Source organism: Microcebus murinus, chromosome 30 (assembly GCF_040939455.1).
Source record: "Microcebus murinus isolate Inina chromosome 30, M.murinus_Inina_mat1.0, whole genome shotgun sequence".
Taxonomy (NCBI): domain Eukaryota; kingdom Metazoa; phylum Chordata; class Mammalia; order Primates; family Cheirogaleidae; genus Microcebus; species Microcebus murinus.
The window spans coordinates 4,753,806-4,771,191 of record NC_134133.1 but is presented as its reverse complement, the minus strand read 5'-3'; the positions used below and the strand labels follow the sequence as shown (position 1 = coordinate 4,771,191).

The window sequence follows — 17,386 nt, the reverse complement described above, 5'->3', positions numbered from 1 at the left end:
GCTGGAATACTGATGTATTCATGACAGGCTGTGAAAGATTTCACTAGAGGGAGCACAGTTAGGGAAAAGATACCTCTTATGCAAAACAGAGCCCTGACTCTCTCTGGAGAAGAAAGAAGGAAAAGAAGAGGTGTGGTCAGAGGAGTGAGAGAAAGAGATAGGAACAAAGGCTCAGCCAATTTTAGAAGGATATAAAGAAACCAAAGCCAACACATTCCTAATTAAGTGGATCTGAGTTTCTTGTTACTCAAATGACTTCAGTCATTTGGGGTTGATTATGGAGACTCTCTGTTACCAACCTTATAATTTGCACAGATAAGTATACTATAGTTACTGGTTTTCAGGTTTATTAAAATGTTATATTGGGACTGGTGGTTTTTTCCAAATAAAAAGGCTTGTGTGGGATCTTGCATCTTAGAAAAGTTTGGGGTAGTTTAATCCTTTTTACATTAAATTAGACTTAAAGACTGAAAAGGTCAGCATATATATATATATATATATATATATATATATATATTTTTTTTTTTTTTGCGCATTATGATGCCTTTGGCTTTTGAACAAAGCGTTTTGCAAGTGAATCTACTGTGCAGAGAATCCTTTTTATAAAGAGAGACCTTGTTACACTTGGCACCTACTGGGAACATCCCTAAATTTGGATGGTGAAGTAAGACCATATTTTAAATACATCCTTGGAAGAGATGAAATGTTCAGAATTTGGCAGCATTTTACTTCTGACAGCCCAGTTCTTAAGCCACATACAATCTAATTGGTGGTGACAGCTTTTTCCATAAGAGCATTTTGATGAAATAAAATTTTTTCCCCCTGCTTCTTACCTTTCTCATATCCTCAGCAAAGTTACTATCCTGTGTTCACCCTGGTGCCTGCCTACTAGTGTCTGTATGTGGTAGATAATCAGGAACTATTTGTTACATTGAATGCTCATTACTTAAACGTTATAAAATGTGTATCACTTAAGTGTGCAGATAGTGAAGTTCCTCAGAGTTATAAGGCACCATCAGAAATACACTGGAGAACTCTGGGAGGCCAAGACGGGCGGATTGCTCGAGGCCAGGAGTTCGAAACCAGCCTGAGCAAGACCCTGTCTCTACTAAAAATAGAAATATATTAATTGACCAACTAAAAATATATATATAAAAAATTAGCCGGGCGTGGTGGCGCATGCCTGTAGTCCCAGCTGCTTGGGAGGCTGAGGCAGGAGGATCGCTTGAGCCCAGGAGATTGAGGTTGCTGTGAGCTAGGCTGACGCCACGGCACTCACTCTAGCCTGGGCAAGGGAGACTCTGTCTGGAAAAAAAAAAAAAGAAAGAAAGAAATACAGTGGAGAAGCACTGATTGATATCATACAAGGCACACTACTGTATTAAAATAACTTACATTAAATGAATATAAATTGTATCGATGTAAGAGAATATTTAGTATTTTTCATTTTAAGCTCATTTTATTTTTCTATTTTTGGGGTGTGGAAGGGGAAATATTTAGGTAAGAGGTCATCAAATTTTTTATTATGGCCTGGTCAGTAAAACTAAGTATTTGGGTTTTTTGTTTGTAAAGTATTCCTTGGATAAGAAATACTTTTAAATTTGAATATCAGAAGCACTTTCTCAGCTTGCAGTTTTGACTTTTGTTGCTGACTCATTTCTGACTGTTAGGAAACCCAAAACAACTGTGGATATCAGAATCTGCCATTTCTGGAAGGAGCTTGGACTTTTTTATGGGTGAAGAAGGAGTGTGGTTAAATACATTGGCTATAGCAAAAAAGAATTGGTTAGGGAGGTGCCAGAAATTGTCTTGTCAATCTCTTGTTCCCACATCCTCTTCAATTTGGTAGTAAATTTCCTAGATAAGGATTCAGCTGAATTGCTCAGTTTGATATGACACTTATCTGTAGTGTTTATTTGTGAGATACCTATGGCAATGTCTGGCATCTAGTTAGCATTCAATAATTGATAGCCACTATTAGTAATAATTTCTCTTAGTAACTGTCATAATGCTAAGAGGATACTTAGTATTTTTCATTTTGAGCTCTATTGTATTTTCTTTATTAAACCAATCAAAAACGTTGAAGAAAAAAAAACAGGTAGCAAATAGGAATTAGAACAGAAGTTGATGTATTGTAAATGGTTAGCTTGATCCCCATTGGCTAGCAGTCATATTAGTGAGTCTTGAAAGTATTCATGTATAAAAAGAGGGAAATCAAGCAGTGTCTTGAGGAAGTGGGACTGTACTTCATGTTTGCCATTCTTCCCCGTTTTTGTTCTTAATTTGAACTGTCAGGGATCCAAAGAGCTGTACTCAACAAGCAAGCTCCATTTGTCATCTGTTATGGCTGCGAGACCCTAAGCCTTTCTTTTCAGTGGCAGCTCCAAATTATGTTAAAATCCAACTTTTTATTTATCTTAAAAGTAGAATTTCAAAATTCAGAGTAATTAATAAATTGTGTACTTTAGGAAAAGAGAGAGGTTGGGTGTCGTAATTATCCTGATTTTGCAGTGATTCAGAATGGATGAAAAATTGAAAATCTGCACTGAGGACATCTAAGCTATGTTAAGAGTTAAGAAAGGAACCCTATTTTTGTCAAGGTAATTATATGTTTTACCCATGCATTTTTCTCACTGATACTCTTATGTAGGAAGTTAAAGCTTCAGAAATGATTTTTAAAAATTAAATCCTTCCAATCATTTCTGGTTATTTTCATAAGGACAGGAAGCATCCATAGTTTTACTTTTTAAAAATGTTTTTTATCTTTTATTTATTTTTATATTTTTATTTTATTAGAGACAGTTTTGCTCTGTTGCCCAGGCTGGAATGCAGTGGCATGATCATAGCTCACTGCAGCCTCCAACTGCTGGGCTTAACGGATCCTCCTGCCTCAGCCTCCCAAGCAGCTAGTACTTGAGGTGCATGCCTAGCTAAATTTTTTTTTTTTGCTTTTTAGAAATAGGGTCTCACTATGTTGCCTAGACTGGTTTTGAACTCCTGGCTTCAAGCGATCTTCCTATGTTGGCCTCCCAAAGTGCTGGGATTACAGGTGTACGCCACTGCACCTGGCCCAGGTGTTGGCACTTTTTGTACTTGTTTGCATGCAATCCAGGAAAAATTTCACACACTTGTTTCTAACTCCTAAAATAAAAATTCATGTGTGTGTGTATACACTTTTAATTTTGAACCCCAAACCTTTCCTCCCAGAGTCCTGCGTTATGTTTGGGTTGCAATAACATTTATTAATTTTTTTTACTTAGTTAAGTATATTTGTGTCTCTGCAATTTGGACTTTGTTTCTTGGCCACTTCTGTCAAACCAGATGTTTGAGATTAAGAAAAAAAGCATGAGTAAACCCGCCGCCGCCTCCTTCTCATCTCGTCAGAGAAAGCACCTGTAAGCAGTAGCTCTGACACGTTATAGGAGTGCTGATACTACTGCAGTGTCAAACATGATGATCAGAACTACTGTTTTTATTTTACCATCTTTAGCATCTCACTTAAGCAAAAGCTCTGTGTGTGTCCGCATGTCCGTGCATGTGTTGGGGAGGGGTGCTAACTTTTGTAGGTCAGTGCTTGATTTAGTGAACAAAATCTGAGCGAAAACAGCATCTTCTAAACATATTTTCTAGGAATTCTGTATATTCTCCTTAGCCCTGGATTCTCACCCCGCCCAAAAAAGAGACAGCCATAAAGAGGGAAAGGCGAACAACTCGAGTTAAGACTGAATCATAGAACAGCGCCAATCCCATTTTGCCCCCCAAAAAGAGAAGAGTAAAATGTTTTAAAATTAATGTATAATTAAAAAAAAAGACTGAATCAGATTTTAAAATGGCAAGATGTTTTCGGGGTGAGTCGATCACTTGCAGGAGCAATGCAAGGGGAAATACAGAAACTGGAGGTCGTGCGCCCAAAGCAAGCCGACGCGTGGAGCGCGTCTCGGTCTGGCTCTCCCACGCCGGCTGCACGGCCCCTTCTCCGCCGGACGGGGAGCCGCGTCTCCGGGTGCACGCCGCGCCTTGCAGCGGCGGGCGGGGCGGGGCGGGCGGCCCGCGCGCCGGGCCCTGCTGGGCGGCCTCCCCAGCCTGCCCGCCGGCGTCCGGCCGCCGCGAGGGCCGCGAGGCGAAGCCGCGGCGCGGGCGGTGCGCTTCCGAGCGGGCTGGCCGCGCTCCGGGCTGACGCGAACTTGGCGGGCGCGAGGGGAGGGACCGGAGGGGGAGGAGGCGCGGAGGCGCGGCGCGTACGGGAGCCGCCGGGCGCCGCCGCGGGACGGGCGCGCGGACGGAAGGCAGGGCGCCGCCGGCGGGCCGGGATGCGCGCGGCCGCGGGGTGGGCAGCGGGGGCCGCGGGGCGGGCGCGGGGCCGGGCGTCCCGGCCGGGCCGGGGACCAGCGCCGCGGCGGCGGCCGGCCCGGGGCGGCGCGGCCGAAAGCGAAAGCGGCCGGCGGCGGCGCGGACTCTGCCCGGCGGGCGGGCGGGGCGGCGGGGCGGCGGCGGGCGGGCTGTCAGCGCCCGGTCGCGGCCCGGCCCCGCGCCCTCACCGCGGCGCGCTCTCCTTTTTGTCGCCCCGCAGGAGCGGAAGGAATGTCGGAGCGGGCCGCGGCTGACGTCAGGGCCCGCGCGGCGGCGGGCGGGGCGGCCCGGCTGCCCCCGCCGCCCGCGCCGCCCGCGCCGCCCCCGCGGCCCCCGCCGCCGCCGCGCCGCCCCCGGCCCGAGGACGGCGGGCCCGGCGCCGCCGCCATGGCGACGGCCGCGGAGCGCAGGCCGCTGCCCAGCCCCGACGCGCTGCTCGGGCAGCCGTGGAACCTGTGGGTCGAGGCTGCCAAACTTCCCGGGAAGGACGGTGAGTGCGCGCGCCCTCCTGCGCGCTACGCCCCCGCCCCTCCTCCGCTCCCCTCCCCCGCTCCCCTCCCCCTCCCTGCCCCCGTCCCTCTCCCCTCCCCCTCCCTGCCCCCTTCCCCCGCCCCGGTCGGGGCCGCTGGCGCTCGCCCCCACCCCACCCCACCCCACCCCACCCCGGCGTGCGTGAGCGTGCGTCGCGTCCGGGCCGCTGACCTGCCCCCCCTGTCTCCTAGGCTCGGAACTGGACGAGAGTTTGAAGGAGTCGGGGAAGAGCCGCGAAGTCACGGGGCTCTGTCGGGAAGGTGAGTGCACCCCCGCGGGTCGGGGAGCCCCGGTAGCTCCCCCGCGGCCTCGCCCGGGCCGGGGCCACCTGCGCCCCTCCCCCGCCGCCGGAGGGGCGGCCTGAGATGCGGGCGCGGAGGGACGGAGGGGCACTGGGGCGGTCTGGTTTGGGGCTTCCTAGCGGGGAGCACCCGGGACCCCTCCGTGCAGGCCGGGCGAGCTGCGGCGTGAGCGGCGCTGCTGGGTGGCGAGCGCTGGAAGCCGGCGGGCAGCGTCACCTGCGTGCGTCCCTCTAGGTCTGACCCCCTTAGGGAGAAGCACCGTGGAGGGAAGGATTTTCACCCTTAAAGACATTGACACGAAAGCTTATGGGATGATGGAAAGGAAACCTTTCTACCCGAAAGTTTCTGCTGCCCGTCACAGTTAATTTTGAACTTAAAGATGCTTTACCTGTGCAGCCTTCTTTCTGTGGGATTCAGGATACAAGTTTAGGATGTTACAAAAGGATCGTCCTAACTGAAGAGTGCAGTAGGTCGCTTTTTTTGTGAGCTGCCAACCTGGCAGTGGGGGCGGGGGGGGGCTGGAATTTTATATGGTGAGCCTTCACTGCCCAGAGCTTGTGAAATCAGATTCTTCATTAGTGGTTAGTTTTAAGCTGTTTGGTAAAAGGATGCTTTAGGGAAATATCTGTAGCTAAAGGTGTTCCTCCAAGTGAAAGTCAGGCCCAGTATCCGGAAACTGTTAGACTTTTCCTTGAGATGTTCTTTTGCTTTGAAGAGCCAGTCTTGGCTGTCTAATGCCTGCAGCAGGTCTGGGCACACTGTCGTCAGAAAGGACTTTTCAAGTTCAATGAACGTAGGCTCTCTTTCAAGTTTTCTTTCAGTGGTAGTAAGGACAAGACTTTGAGTGAGGTTTGGTACCCAAAATACTGAGTTTATTATTCCCCCGATACAATTTTATTTCTCACCTGTAGCCATTTATTTTGGCACGATTTTTTGTCCAGGACCCGAGAATAGATAGAGCCTTGGCAACTGGAGCATTTTTGAGTCCAGAGTTGGCCCATTGTTACTGTCTGCGCATTTCTTGTTTTTCACACCTGCCTTTTCTTCACTCATGCTCTTTTGGTTTTTTGAATGGGCCACTTGTTGGCCTCTTGGCACTGTGAGGAAGAGTAATACCAGTGGCAGCTCTCTGAGAGCTTCCACTTGGAACAGATTATAGAGCAAATTGGTTGATTTTGAAAATGAGAATTGCTGTTTGAGAGCAAAGGATAGAGAGGGGAAGCTCAGGACTTGTTGGCGATGTTGCAATAGGAAAAATCAGTTGTTAGTCCGGTTTTAGTGTTGAATTGGCAGCCTGCCTGGGCTTAAAAAATTAAAATCACTAGGTGGTAACTCTCATTGGAAGCAAGTTGGAGTAGGACTTTAGAAGACCTGACCCACTCTTATTCTTAGTTTTCATTCTCTGGGTGTGTATACATTTCCAATAAAGGGCTTCTAAATCTGTGTGCAAACAGAATGCTAATTATTGGTGACTGCTGTAAAGGATGAGTAAGTGTATTAGGGTTTCACTCGGTGCCTTGTTCTGGACTGAGACCCAACCAAATGTAGTGGACTGGACTCAGTTTTGTGTTCGTTTTTGTTGGGATATATTCTTCAGGTTTTCCATGAAGATCTAATTCATGAAGATCTCTTAACTATCTCCCTGAGGCCCAAAGCCATCATGCATCTGGTTGCTTATGCTTCTGACCTATGAAAGTATTAGTGTTCATTAGAGGTGTCTTTTTTTAAGCTTTTCTAACCGTTTATAGCAGGCATCCTCAAACTATGTATGGCCTGTGGGCCACATGCGGGCCACTGAGTATTTTTGCCACCGCTGCCTGTCCTGCTTAGCAGCCGACTTGTCCGGGCCTGCAGTGCGCGCTCTCCAAGGGTCTGAGGGACACAGAACTGGCCCCCTGTTTAAAAAGTTTGAGGGCCCTAATTTAGAGGATGCTGTAGCTGCCGGGTCATTTGCAACTCTTGCTTGTCTGTTTGAGTACAGACTGAAGTTTTAAATTCAGTCAGCTCTTTGTTTGTGACTTTGTGGATTTTCTGGGGCAAATTTAAAAGCTTGAGGACTTTCAGCATTCATACAGTGGACCTTTATGTTCCCCTAACAGCGCATGTCAGGATGCTTCAGAAATGCATATACATTTAATATTATCAAAATTTATTAGACCATTATTCATCGTCTTTGGTTAAGATTATATACTACCAAGGAAAGATGTTTTGGAGTTAAATTTGTACTGATTCCTCTTGTCAAAGAGATTAAATTGAGAAGAAATATGTAGATAAATTGGTTATATGAATGAAGCACTGAGTGTCAGAAACTCATCTTGGAAGATCTATGGAATATGCACCTGACTTGAATTCTCTAGTTTGCAATTGTGGATCTAGGGGTTAAGGTTGTTTAACCTTGCATTCGTTAGAAAACGTCTCTCTGAATATACTTTCCCTCCTTGGAAAAGCAGATGATAATTCTACCTACTTTCTAAGGTTGTTGTAGGGGCTGAAATTAAATTAGATAACGTGTGTAAAATGACTCAGTACACACTAATTCCTTTCAACCCTTTCAACTACTGATTATGTTAGGCCTGACTTCTTAATTTGATATTTCTAGGTCAGGGTTTTTTTTTTAACCCGTAACCTTTGAATAGGCTGCAGGGGGTCATAGTTCCCCTGAAATTATATGCAAAATAATTTTATATGTCCATTTTGTAGGGCAAATGTCCACAGTGTCTCTAGGTTTCTCAAAAGGATCATTTACACATCCCCACCACCAAATTTCAGAATTGCTAACCTAGGCTCTCTTTTTTTATTCTTTCCTTTCTTTTTCCTGTTGTCATTTACTTTGGCCAAATCCTTCATGGCAAGACTGCCCAAGGGTTAATGCTGTGGAAGAAGCTAGAACTATTGATTTAGATGGTAGGGAGATTATTTGTGGTTTAGCTAACATATCATCCCTCTTCTTCCTTTTAGCACAGGTGGGAAAATGTCGGGATAAAATTTCAGTTATCTTTCAGAGGCCAGCCTATTTTTTTTTTTTTGCATTCTCATATTTTATTGCCTTTTCCCCCTATTATTTGTAATATTAGCTAATAGCATAATTGATTTTGGTGGAAAGAGATTGATAATACATTTTGACTTTTTTGAAATGACTTAAAAGACAAATAGCCTTTTTTCCCCCAAGGTGATTTCACAAATTCTGGATTTGTGAAATTTAACAAAATTATGTTTTGATTGAATCAATTGGTATGAATAACTGATTAGGGTTTCTATGTTCCTGAACATATAGGGATCCTTAAAAAATGAAAATAATAAATGCCTTAGTTTTACAGCAAATTTTTAAAAATATATGGTGTCATTATGGGAGTCAACAGTGGAATTGAAAAATGACATTTTCTTTGGGAAGCCATCCGTAATTTCTCTAAGTCTACTTGTTGTATGGTATCAAAATATCCTATACTTTTTCTTCCCCCACTCTACCTGTTAACTATTTGAAAGTATGCATTATGTGATGGCCCTTCTTTAGGGTATAAGTTCCCTGAGGGCAGGGCCATTGTTGACCAAGGCATTATGCAAGCCTGCACACTTTTGTGCTCAGTAAATATTTGTCCCCAGAAAGAATCAATTAGGCTACTAGGAAGGTTGAACTGAGTCACTCTAGGGTGAATGGTTCAAAAAGACCAATTTTCCATTCTGTTGTGACTCTAGAAAGAGAAGGTACCTGTTCTCTGTGTGTGTGTGTGTGTGTGTGTGTGTGTAAAGAAGTGCTGTATGGCCTTAGGAGATGCCAGAGGCTGTCTTTCAGCACTTCCTGTTGCTCTGTCCTGTGTTTAGTGATCCATTTATGTGTTCCAGAAAGGGTGCGGACAGGACACCACCTCTCTTATCTCTGATATTTAGGCAAAGGAGTAGACTGGCAACCCAGGGTGATACCCACACTTGGTGACAGGTGATTTCCCTGTCATAGCAGGGACATAATTGAGCCTGGGGCAAGATGGAATAGTGGTTGGTTGGCACCTCCAGGCAACTAGGTTTAAAAAAAAAAAAAAGAGAAGACCAGCAGACTAGGGAGGAGGTGGGTAGCCTCAGTCAGTGTAGACTGAGTGAACACAACAATAGCACCTTTTTTCTTTTCTAGGGGAAAAATGGTTCATAGTTACGGAGTCAAATAGGTGTTGTGTGAAGTGCTCTGCTGTTAAAGGTCCTACTTTGTAGGCATAAACCCTCTCCCTGAGGTGTAGAGAGCATTTCTCTCTATTTCTCTCTATAGTTTCTCTTATCTGTTTTTCTCCCCAAGTTTTGAAACATACAAAAGTAGAGAAAATATTTTAATGAGTCTCCTTGTATCCATCACACAGCTTCAACAACTAGTGAGTCACAGCCCAATCTTGCTTCATCTCTGCTCTGCTCCCCATAGCGAATTATTTTGAAGAATGTCCCAGACATCATTTCTTTTGGTGTTCTTTTTTGGGCTTGCATGGACTTCAACTTTCCTGCAAAATGGAGCCTTTATGCCAGGGGTCCTCAAACTTTGTAAACAGGGGGCCAGGTCACTGTCCCTCAGACCGTTGGAGAGTGCGCACTGTGGGCCCTGGGATGAGTCGGCTGCCAAGCAGGACAGGCAGAAATACCCAGTGGGCCGGAGAAATGTCCTGGGCTTGAGCTTGAGCTTGCCTGCTTTATGCATACCTCTCCTTTCTTTTGAGGCAAGCCAGGCTACCATTTCTCATCCTCTCTGTGAGTGTGTCAGGGTTCTGCAGGTGGCAGCGCTTGCCGTGTGCTTTCATCTTGAGTGGAGCGCTAACCCGAGCCTCAGACCGGCGTCAGTGAGATCTGAGTTCCCTGCCTCGGAATCACCTGGGTGCTTGTTGAAAATCAGTGCGCATTTAAGTAGCACTCAGGCGATTGATTTGCAGGTCTCCGGCACCTGAGAAACACTTGCGTAGGCGAGCATCAGTGCTGCTGTGCCGGTGGGCAGTGTCCTTGCCGACAGCTCCGGTGCGTGAGTCCCTGCTTGTAAGATCTGCCCTAACCCATAGGTGACGGAGCCCAGACAGATACTCCCACAGAGGGGATTCTTTTCCCCATTGTGGCACCTTAGATATTCGAATCAAACTACAACCTATGGACCAAGTCCTGCCCGAATGATTGCTGAATGGTTGAAATAAAAACTCAAAAGGGGAAGATTTCATGTAATGAAAATTACGTGAAATGTAAATGTCAGTGTCCACAAATAAAGTTTTATTGGAACCTAGCCATGGACATTCATTTACTTGTCTATGACTGCTTGCTCTATACGATGAACAGCAGAATTGAGTAGGTGCAACAGGGATGATATGGCCCACCAAGCCCAGCATATTTACTGTCTGGCCCTTCATAGGAAAAGTTTGCTGACCAGCGTTCTGATGATTTCTTCAGTTGATAAAAGGAAACCCACTCTGTACAGTCTTATTCTAGGACTCCTTTTCTTCTTCTTTTTTTCTTTTACCAATTTCCTAAGAACTGGAATCTAGTACTCCTTGAACTTTTTATTTTGAAGGGGAGACACTTCAAAATAATGAAATTCATTACTCTTAAACCCAGGGTCTATTCAATATTGAAGTATTTTGAGCTAAAGAAAATATATGGAGATAGAAATCGTTTCGTGTATGGTTTCTTTTCCGCCCTTGTCAGTTGCTGCCACTTTTTGGGGGTGTCCACCTGCTTCAGGGCAGTTCATACACAGAGCATTAACAAGGCAGTTACTGCCCCAGCTTGCGAGAGCCAGGCACCGTGAGGATGGTGCTGGGTTTTATTAAGCCCTTGTATAGAGGGTAAGTAGGAGAAGAAGTCCAAAACTTTTATGGGATTTTCATTCAGATGTTTTAGAAGCTCTGCCCTCGAGGTGGCTTAGAGAAGCCAAAGGCTTGTTTTAGGTCTTGGAAATTGCAGGAGGGACTCATCAGGAAACAGATTTGCATTTTGATCGAAGAAGGAGGCCAACAGTGTCCTTTAGATAACATATCTTAACAATTTTGTGTTTACTGGAAAGTGCCACGCCTGACACAATTCATGCTACACTTCTGAACTCTCAAGGCTTCGCAGTTTGTGGAAACTTTGCAAACACTACCTACAGTGGGATGGGGTTCCCAAGCCATATCCCACTTACAGTTTGGGTTGGTTCTTATAAACCGTAATCTAAGGAGGGAAGTGTGAGGAATTCACGCATCATGTGGAACACGACCTACCTGTGATGCAGCCTCATTTCTTCTTTATAATGGCATCTTTATGTCAGCATGTCCTTCTGTCCTGATATTTGCGTCTCAGAATAAATATGTGGACAGCTCAAGTTTGGTGGGTACTTTTACTTTGTCCCAGCATATGTTATATTTATGTAATCTTCACGGCAATACTATGATCTAGGCATCACCACTGCCTCCATTTTACAGATGAGGAAACTAAGGCTCGGAAAAGTGTAGTAACTCACCAAGATCACAAAACATACAAGAGGCCCTACAACATTTGACAAGAGGGTTACGAGATCTGTCTTAACTCCTCAGCTCACATTTTTAACCACTCTGCTATGCTTAGCCCATCCAGAATGCATACCCATTTTTTGTGAGCTCGAGTAGGTTACCCTAACCTTTGTTTTCCCTATCCTCAGCTAGAAATACTGACCTTTATAAAAAAAAAAATTTTTTTAAGTAAAGATGTCAGAGCCTTTTTCTTGCTGTGCGTTACAGCAGTCTGTGTGTTGTATTTAGCTGTTCTTTTATAAAATCTTTTCTTTGAGGGGGAGGGGAAGTGTGTGCGGTTTGCATTAGAAGTAATTGGCTTTTAAAAAAAAGATTAAATGAAAGCTAAGGTTGCAGCAGATAGCAAACACAATCATCTGGGATTTGTGCCATTAAAAAAAAATCCTTTAAAAAGGGAGAAGTAAAATTTCACTATTTAAATAGCATTTCAGTGCAAGATTGCTTTTAATCACATTGATATTCAAAGTTTATGGCAGTAATAAATGTGCCCCTCTGATTATTAAAGTATTTTTTGATTGAAGTTCTAAGGAGAAAAAGAAGCCTGTTAGTAGACTTAACGGTTGGAGTTACTGTACTTTTGAGAGAAAGGCAGAGGGTTACATTTATATTCATCTTGTACAGCAGGGATTATTATAAATGAGCAAAAGAAGAATGGTTTTTGCATTTCAGCCACTCATAATGTAAAACTAGATTAAGTATTCTTGTTCCTCTTTGTAATAAAGACCCCGCTAACATGAAATGCCTTTTCTCTCATATGTAAGCATATGGCAAGGAAAAAGTAATAGTTCATTATCAATTAGATTCATAATCTTAAAACAGGAACCATTCCCCTCCCACATTATACAGATGTTTTCTATAATCCTGAACTCTACTAATAGAAAAAAAAAAAAATAATGCTTTTAACCAGTGGTCCCCAGGCTTTGTATTTCCATCCGGAAAGTTTCAGAAATAATTTGGGGAGCCCAGACATAGGGTTGCTGGCAATTTCACATACATTCTCACCCTCATAAAGTATGAGAGCCGCGGTTTTGGAATAAAGGACAGGTCTTTAAATTTGAGAGACTTTAGCTTTAGGAAAGACTTGCTGCATTATCTTTATTTTTCTCATTTTGTTATGGACTTCTCAGAGATCTTGTCCATTTTGGTGTTTGAGAATCACAGCTTTAAATAATTGTTTTCAAAAGTGTGTTCCAGGGAACCTAGTTTCTCTGTGTTATCAGTAGGTGTCATGCAGAAAGGAGGTTCGTATAGTAAGTTTGAGAAAGTCACCTTCACACAGAGGCAGTTTTGGGAACTCCAGTTGTAGCTGGGTTCAGATCTCAGCTCTGGTAGGTGAGTGATTTGAAGAAAATTACATAGCTTCACCGAGCCTCAGTTAATCTATATGTTAAATGGGAATATAATGATAGTACCTCATAGTGGTTGGAAGGGTTAAATGATACGATGCAGGTTATCGGTAATCAAAGCACAGTGTTATAAGCATGTCTCCAATCAAGTGATCCATCAGCACTGTCAAGGGAGCAGTGGAAGGTGAAATGCCAGTTTTCCTTTAGCAGGCCTGGTGGGGAGAGAGAATCTCAGCACGCTCAGGATGACAGACAGAGTGTAGCAATTGAACCCTAGTTTCAAGCTTTCCTGGACTCTAGTAAGAATGAGAAGTGGGAGGTGACATTTTTTATTCCTTTCTTTAGCTGTCTCTCGACTTGCAGAGAGAAGTACGGTGTGGCTGTTTACTTTGCTTGTACAGAGTTATATTTGCTCCTCTTTTTGGAAGTCTGTAGTTTGTGCTTCTTTATGCCACTTCTTGTAATGTTTTCAAACCCCTTTTTCTGGGTAAGAAAGGCTGAAACTTAGGCAGCAGAATAACGTCATCCTCACTAAGTTGGAAATGGATCAGAGAGAAAAATGAGGATACTACTTACGTGATTTTTGTGTGCGTGGTGATAGTCCTGGGGAGTTTTCTGCCTGATGAAGGAATGTGGAAAATCGCCTTTTCAATTCCTTGAAATTTCCATTTTAACTTATGTAGTTCTCCATTTAAGTTACCTTGTTCTCTTTGGAAACCGTGTAGAGAGATTTGTTTTAGTGGGAAAAAAATTTATCATAATTACAGAAGTTAATATGTGCTCATAGTAGAGATTTTTCTAATGGAACACAGAAGCCATCGTTCTCTGTAATCTCACTCTGGCCAAGTTTGTTTGTTTATTTTTTGAATCTCGTAGAAGTTTTATTTCAGTGATCAACAGAATGCGGTAAATGGAATCTACACTGATTTAACATTAGGCATGCACCTCTACCTGAAACTGCTGTTAGTTTTTGACTGGCCTAAATCTTTATAACTTATTTAATCACATCTTTAAAGTTTTTGTACCCTGATATACAAGGTAAGTTAACTTCTTCCTAGTGGCAGTCTAGTAATGAGAACTATGTTCACTGGCTAGATTCCTTCGTAACTAAAGGCCTCTAGACTCTCAGACTGCCCGTAATACCTTGAGGCCATAATTTAATATAGATATTTCAGCAAATCACAGTACAGAGAAGGCAAATAATCTACGAAGCTGAAGTGCACGGTATGAACACTCCATAGATCTTTTTTCCCCAACGTTGATAGTCAGACACTAGATAAGGAGGACCACAGTTAAATACCAAATTATCCTTCCCCTGGGCTAAGTTTAAATCTTCAATTACAGGCTTTGGACTTAGGGCAATTCCCACTTGATCAAGGACACCCATGTAACCTAACTACATTGGACATTTATTGGCAGGCAAGACTCAAACTTGCCAGCCTGGTCATTTCACTTCCTGACCAGGTCCAGACCCTGTCCTGTGCTTTGGCAGGCCTTGGGATATTTTGTCTAGTGTGATTACTGCCTTGAGAATTCTCTGGCTGTTTCACCTTAATTTCGTTCTTGTACAACATTTGACAAGCACAGTCTCTGGGCCTCATACAGGGCTAGAGTCTGAGAATACAACTGCAAATAAGGTGAGAAGGCACAGTCCTAACCCCAAAGTCAGCCAATTGGTTACCAAATATTTAAGTGCCAGGTTTTCTGATGGGTCTTGGGGATAGAGTAACACAAGTGACGCGGAGCCCCATTTCCAAGGACTGCTGAGTGCTATAAAGTCAGTAAAGTAGTTGGGGGGATCAAGGAAGACTTCTGAGGATTTAAGAACTGAGCTCATAATGATAAGAAAGAAGCAGCGGCCACATCATCTGGGAAGGGGTCTCTGAGAGTGGAATGGGGAAGAATGGAGGGAAATGAGGCTGACAAGGTCAGGTAGCAGTGGCAAAGGTAAGGTATTTGGGTTTACTATAGGTGTAATGAAAGCCTCCGGGGCTGCGGGGGAGGGGGGGTGGCAGCTTCATCAAGGGAATGGCCCGATCTAATTCCTACCATGCAGTGATCACTGGCTGTAACGTGGTAGGTGGATTGTGGGGGTGGAGAAACTGGCTGACCAGGTGAGAGGTGACAGTGGCTTAGACGTTGCTAATGGCAGTGGCCGTGGCCGTGCAGAGAAGTTACTCCTCTCAGGGTATGTTTGGAGGTGGAGTTTACATGATTTAGGGAAGAACTGGATGTAGGTGAAGGAGAAAGTTAAGAATTGGCATCTGGGGCTTGAGCAGTTGAGTGGTACCATTTAATGAGCTGAGGGATGGCGGGGATATGGGAGCCTCAGGCTCGGGCCCCCCCGAGTTTGATGCACTTACTGGGCGTTCATGTGCAGCTGTTGTGTTGGCAGTTGAAGATGCAATCGTGATGAGCAGCCTGGGCTGGTGAAACTGGGTCAGTCTGCATCGTGGAGGTACAGAGGATTTGGAAAGCTACGAGACGAGGGTTGTCTCCTAAGATGTGTCAGGAAGGAGTTGATCAGGGCCGAGGGCTGAGCCTTAGTTTGCTCCACATTGAGGAGGTGGGTGAGTGAGGAGGGTTCTCCAGTGAGCTGGGAGGGGATCCGGGTGAGTGTGGTGGTGTAGAACCTGAGAGGAGAGAGGAAATGCGTTCAGGGGGTGGTGGCCTGTGTCGGACGCTGCTGTGGGGTAGGGCAAGGCCAGCTCGGGGGCTCGATCTCTGGCTTTGGCAGTGAGGAGGTCACTCATGACCTTAATCAGGAGAGTCGGGGAGGCGGATGCCTGGTCGTAGGGGCTGTAATAACCTGAACTGGAGAGAAGGCGAAGGCAAGTATGGACAGCTCTTTAAAGGGTTTTGCTTTGAAAGGGAATAGAGAAATGAGGGTGGGGACATGGTATAAAGGTCTAAGGGAACAAAGGGAGGGTTAATTTTATTTTGTTTGGATAGTATTAGGGCATGTTTGTCTGCCACTGGGAATGGTCCAGGAGGGATGAGAGAAAAATGAATAATCATAGAAGGATACCTCGAGTTCGTAAAAGGGGGTGAGTCTCAGAGCCCACACGAACAGGTTAGTTTGGGTTAGAATCAGAGACTTCCTTTCACTGTCATGAGAGGAAAAGCATGTGGATTCAGTTATAGGCAGGGGTGTAGAATTGTGGGATAAGATGATTAGTTTTTCCTACCCTTTCTGTGAAGGAAGAGGGAAGTCGAGAGGTCATCTGTTGAGAGGGGCTAGGAGGAGAATTCTGTCTGTCTTTTTTTTAAGTGTCTAGCTATGGAGACAGCCACGTAAACAGGCAGTTCTGCATCCTTCAGAAGCCTCCCAGTGCACTTAGAAGGGAATCCAAACTCCCTGGCAAGGCCTGTGAGGCCCTGGACTGTGGGAATCTCCTTGAGCTTGAGGCGGAAGGCTGTCGGAGCGCTGGGGCGGGGAAGCAGGGCCAGGTGGGAGTTAAGCATTCTGGTGTGGAAGCAGCTTCTGAGTTCGGGGCACCTTTCTGTGGGAGTCTGGAACTCCCTGCGGCCCTGAGAAGTGAGTGGTGGAGGGCGGGAGGTGGTGGTGGATGTGTTGGAAAGATCACCACGGTAGCAGTGTAGAAACTGAATCAGAGGTGGCTATAGAAAAGGTAGAAGCCAGTTGGGCATGTGGTCTGCCTCCTTAATGTGAAATCCCTGAGTTTCTACGTGATGATAAATGGAGGAAGTGAGGATTGTATCCATCCTGGTAAAACCCTTTAATGGTTTCTGTTTGTTCATTCTGCATAGGCTTTATTTGTGCATCTACTTTGTGCTAGGTATTCTGGTTTTCAGAAAAATAGCAGCAAACAGAGCTGCCATCCTAGAGCTTCTACATTAGTGGAGGAGATAGGCAACAATTAAAAAAAAAAAGTCAAAAAAATATATGGTAGGTGGTGATGAGTATTCTGGAGAAAGATAAAATATGGGAGGTGCGATTTAAAATAGAGCGAGAAGGCGTTTTCTGAGCCATGACTTGAAGGTGTAAGGTCATAAACCATGTGGATATTGTGGACGAGCCTTCGCAGAGGAGGGGTAACAATCTGAAGGCGCTGGCGAGAGAGGAGGGCCTGGTGCGTTTGAAGAAGAGCAGGGGACCGGAGTGGCGGCAGAGGCAGGCGTTAGGGGAGTGTGATAGGAAAGGTTGGGCAGGCAGGTCACATGGGGCCGTACAGCCCGTTGAAAACTCAGATCATTTACTGTGCTCCACAGGCTCTGCATGGTCCACCCTGCCAGGGCATCCAGCCTTGTCACCTTCCATTCTCCACTTTGCCTGCTGTGCCTCACGCACAGTGGCTTCCTTCCGGTTCCTCTGTCACACCGGGCTCTTTCCTGC

The 17,386-nt window shown here is 45.2% G+C and overlaps 1 protein-coding gene across 1 annotated transcript in view; it reads left to right on the top strand.

The window, feature by feature from the left end:
• Positions 1 to 17,386, top strand: part of ATXN7 (ataxin 7) — a 115,955-nt gene that overhangs the window by 19,756 nt on the left and 78,813 nt on the right. The window contains exons 2-3 of the mRNA XM_020284677.2: positions 4,571 to 4,840; positions 5,073 to 5,141. Coding sequence (XP_020140266.2) covers positions 4,582 to 4,840; positions 5,073 to 5,141 — 328 coding nt within the window. The 5' untranslated portion in view covers positions 4,571 to 4,581. The remainder of the gene's footprint in view (positions 1 to 4,570; positions 4,841 to 5,072; positions 5,142 to 17,386) is intronic.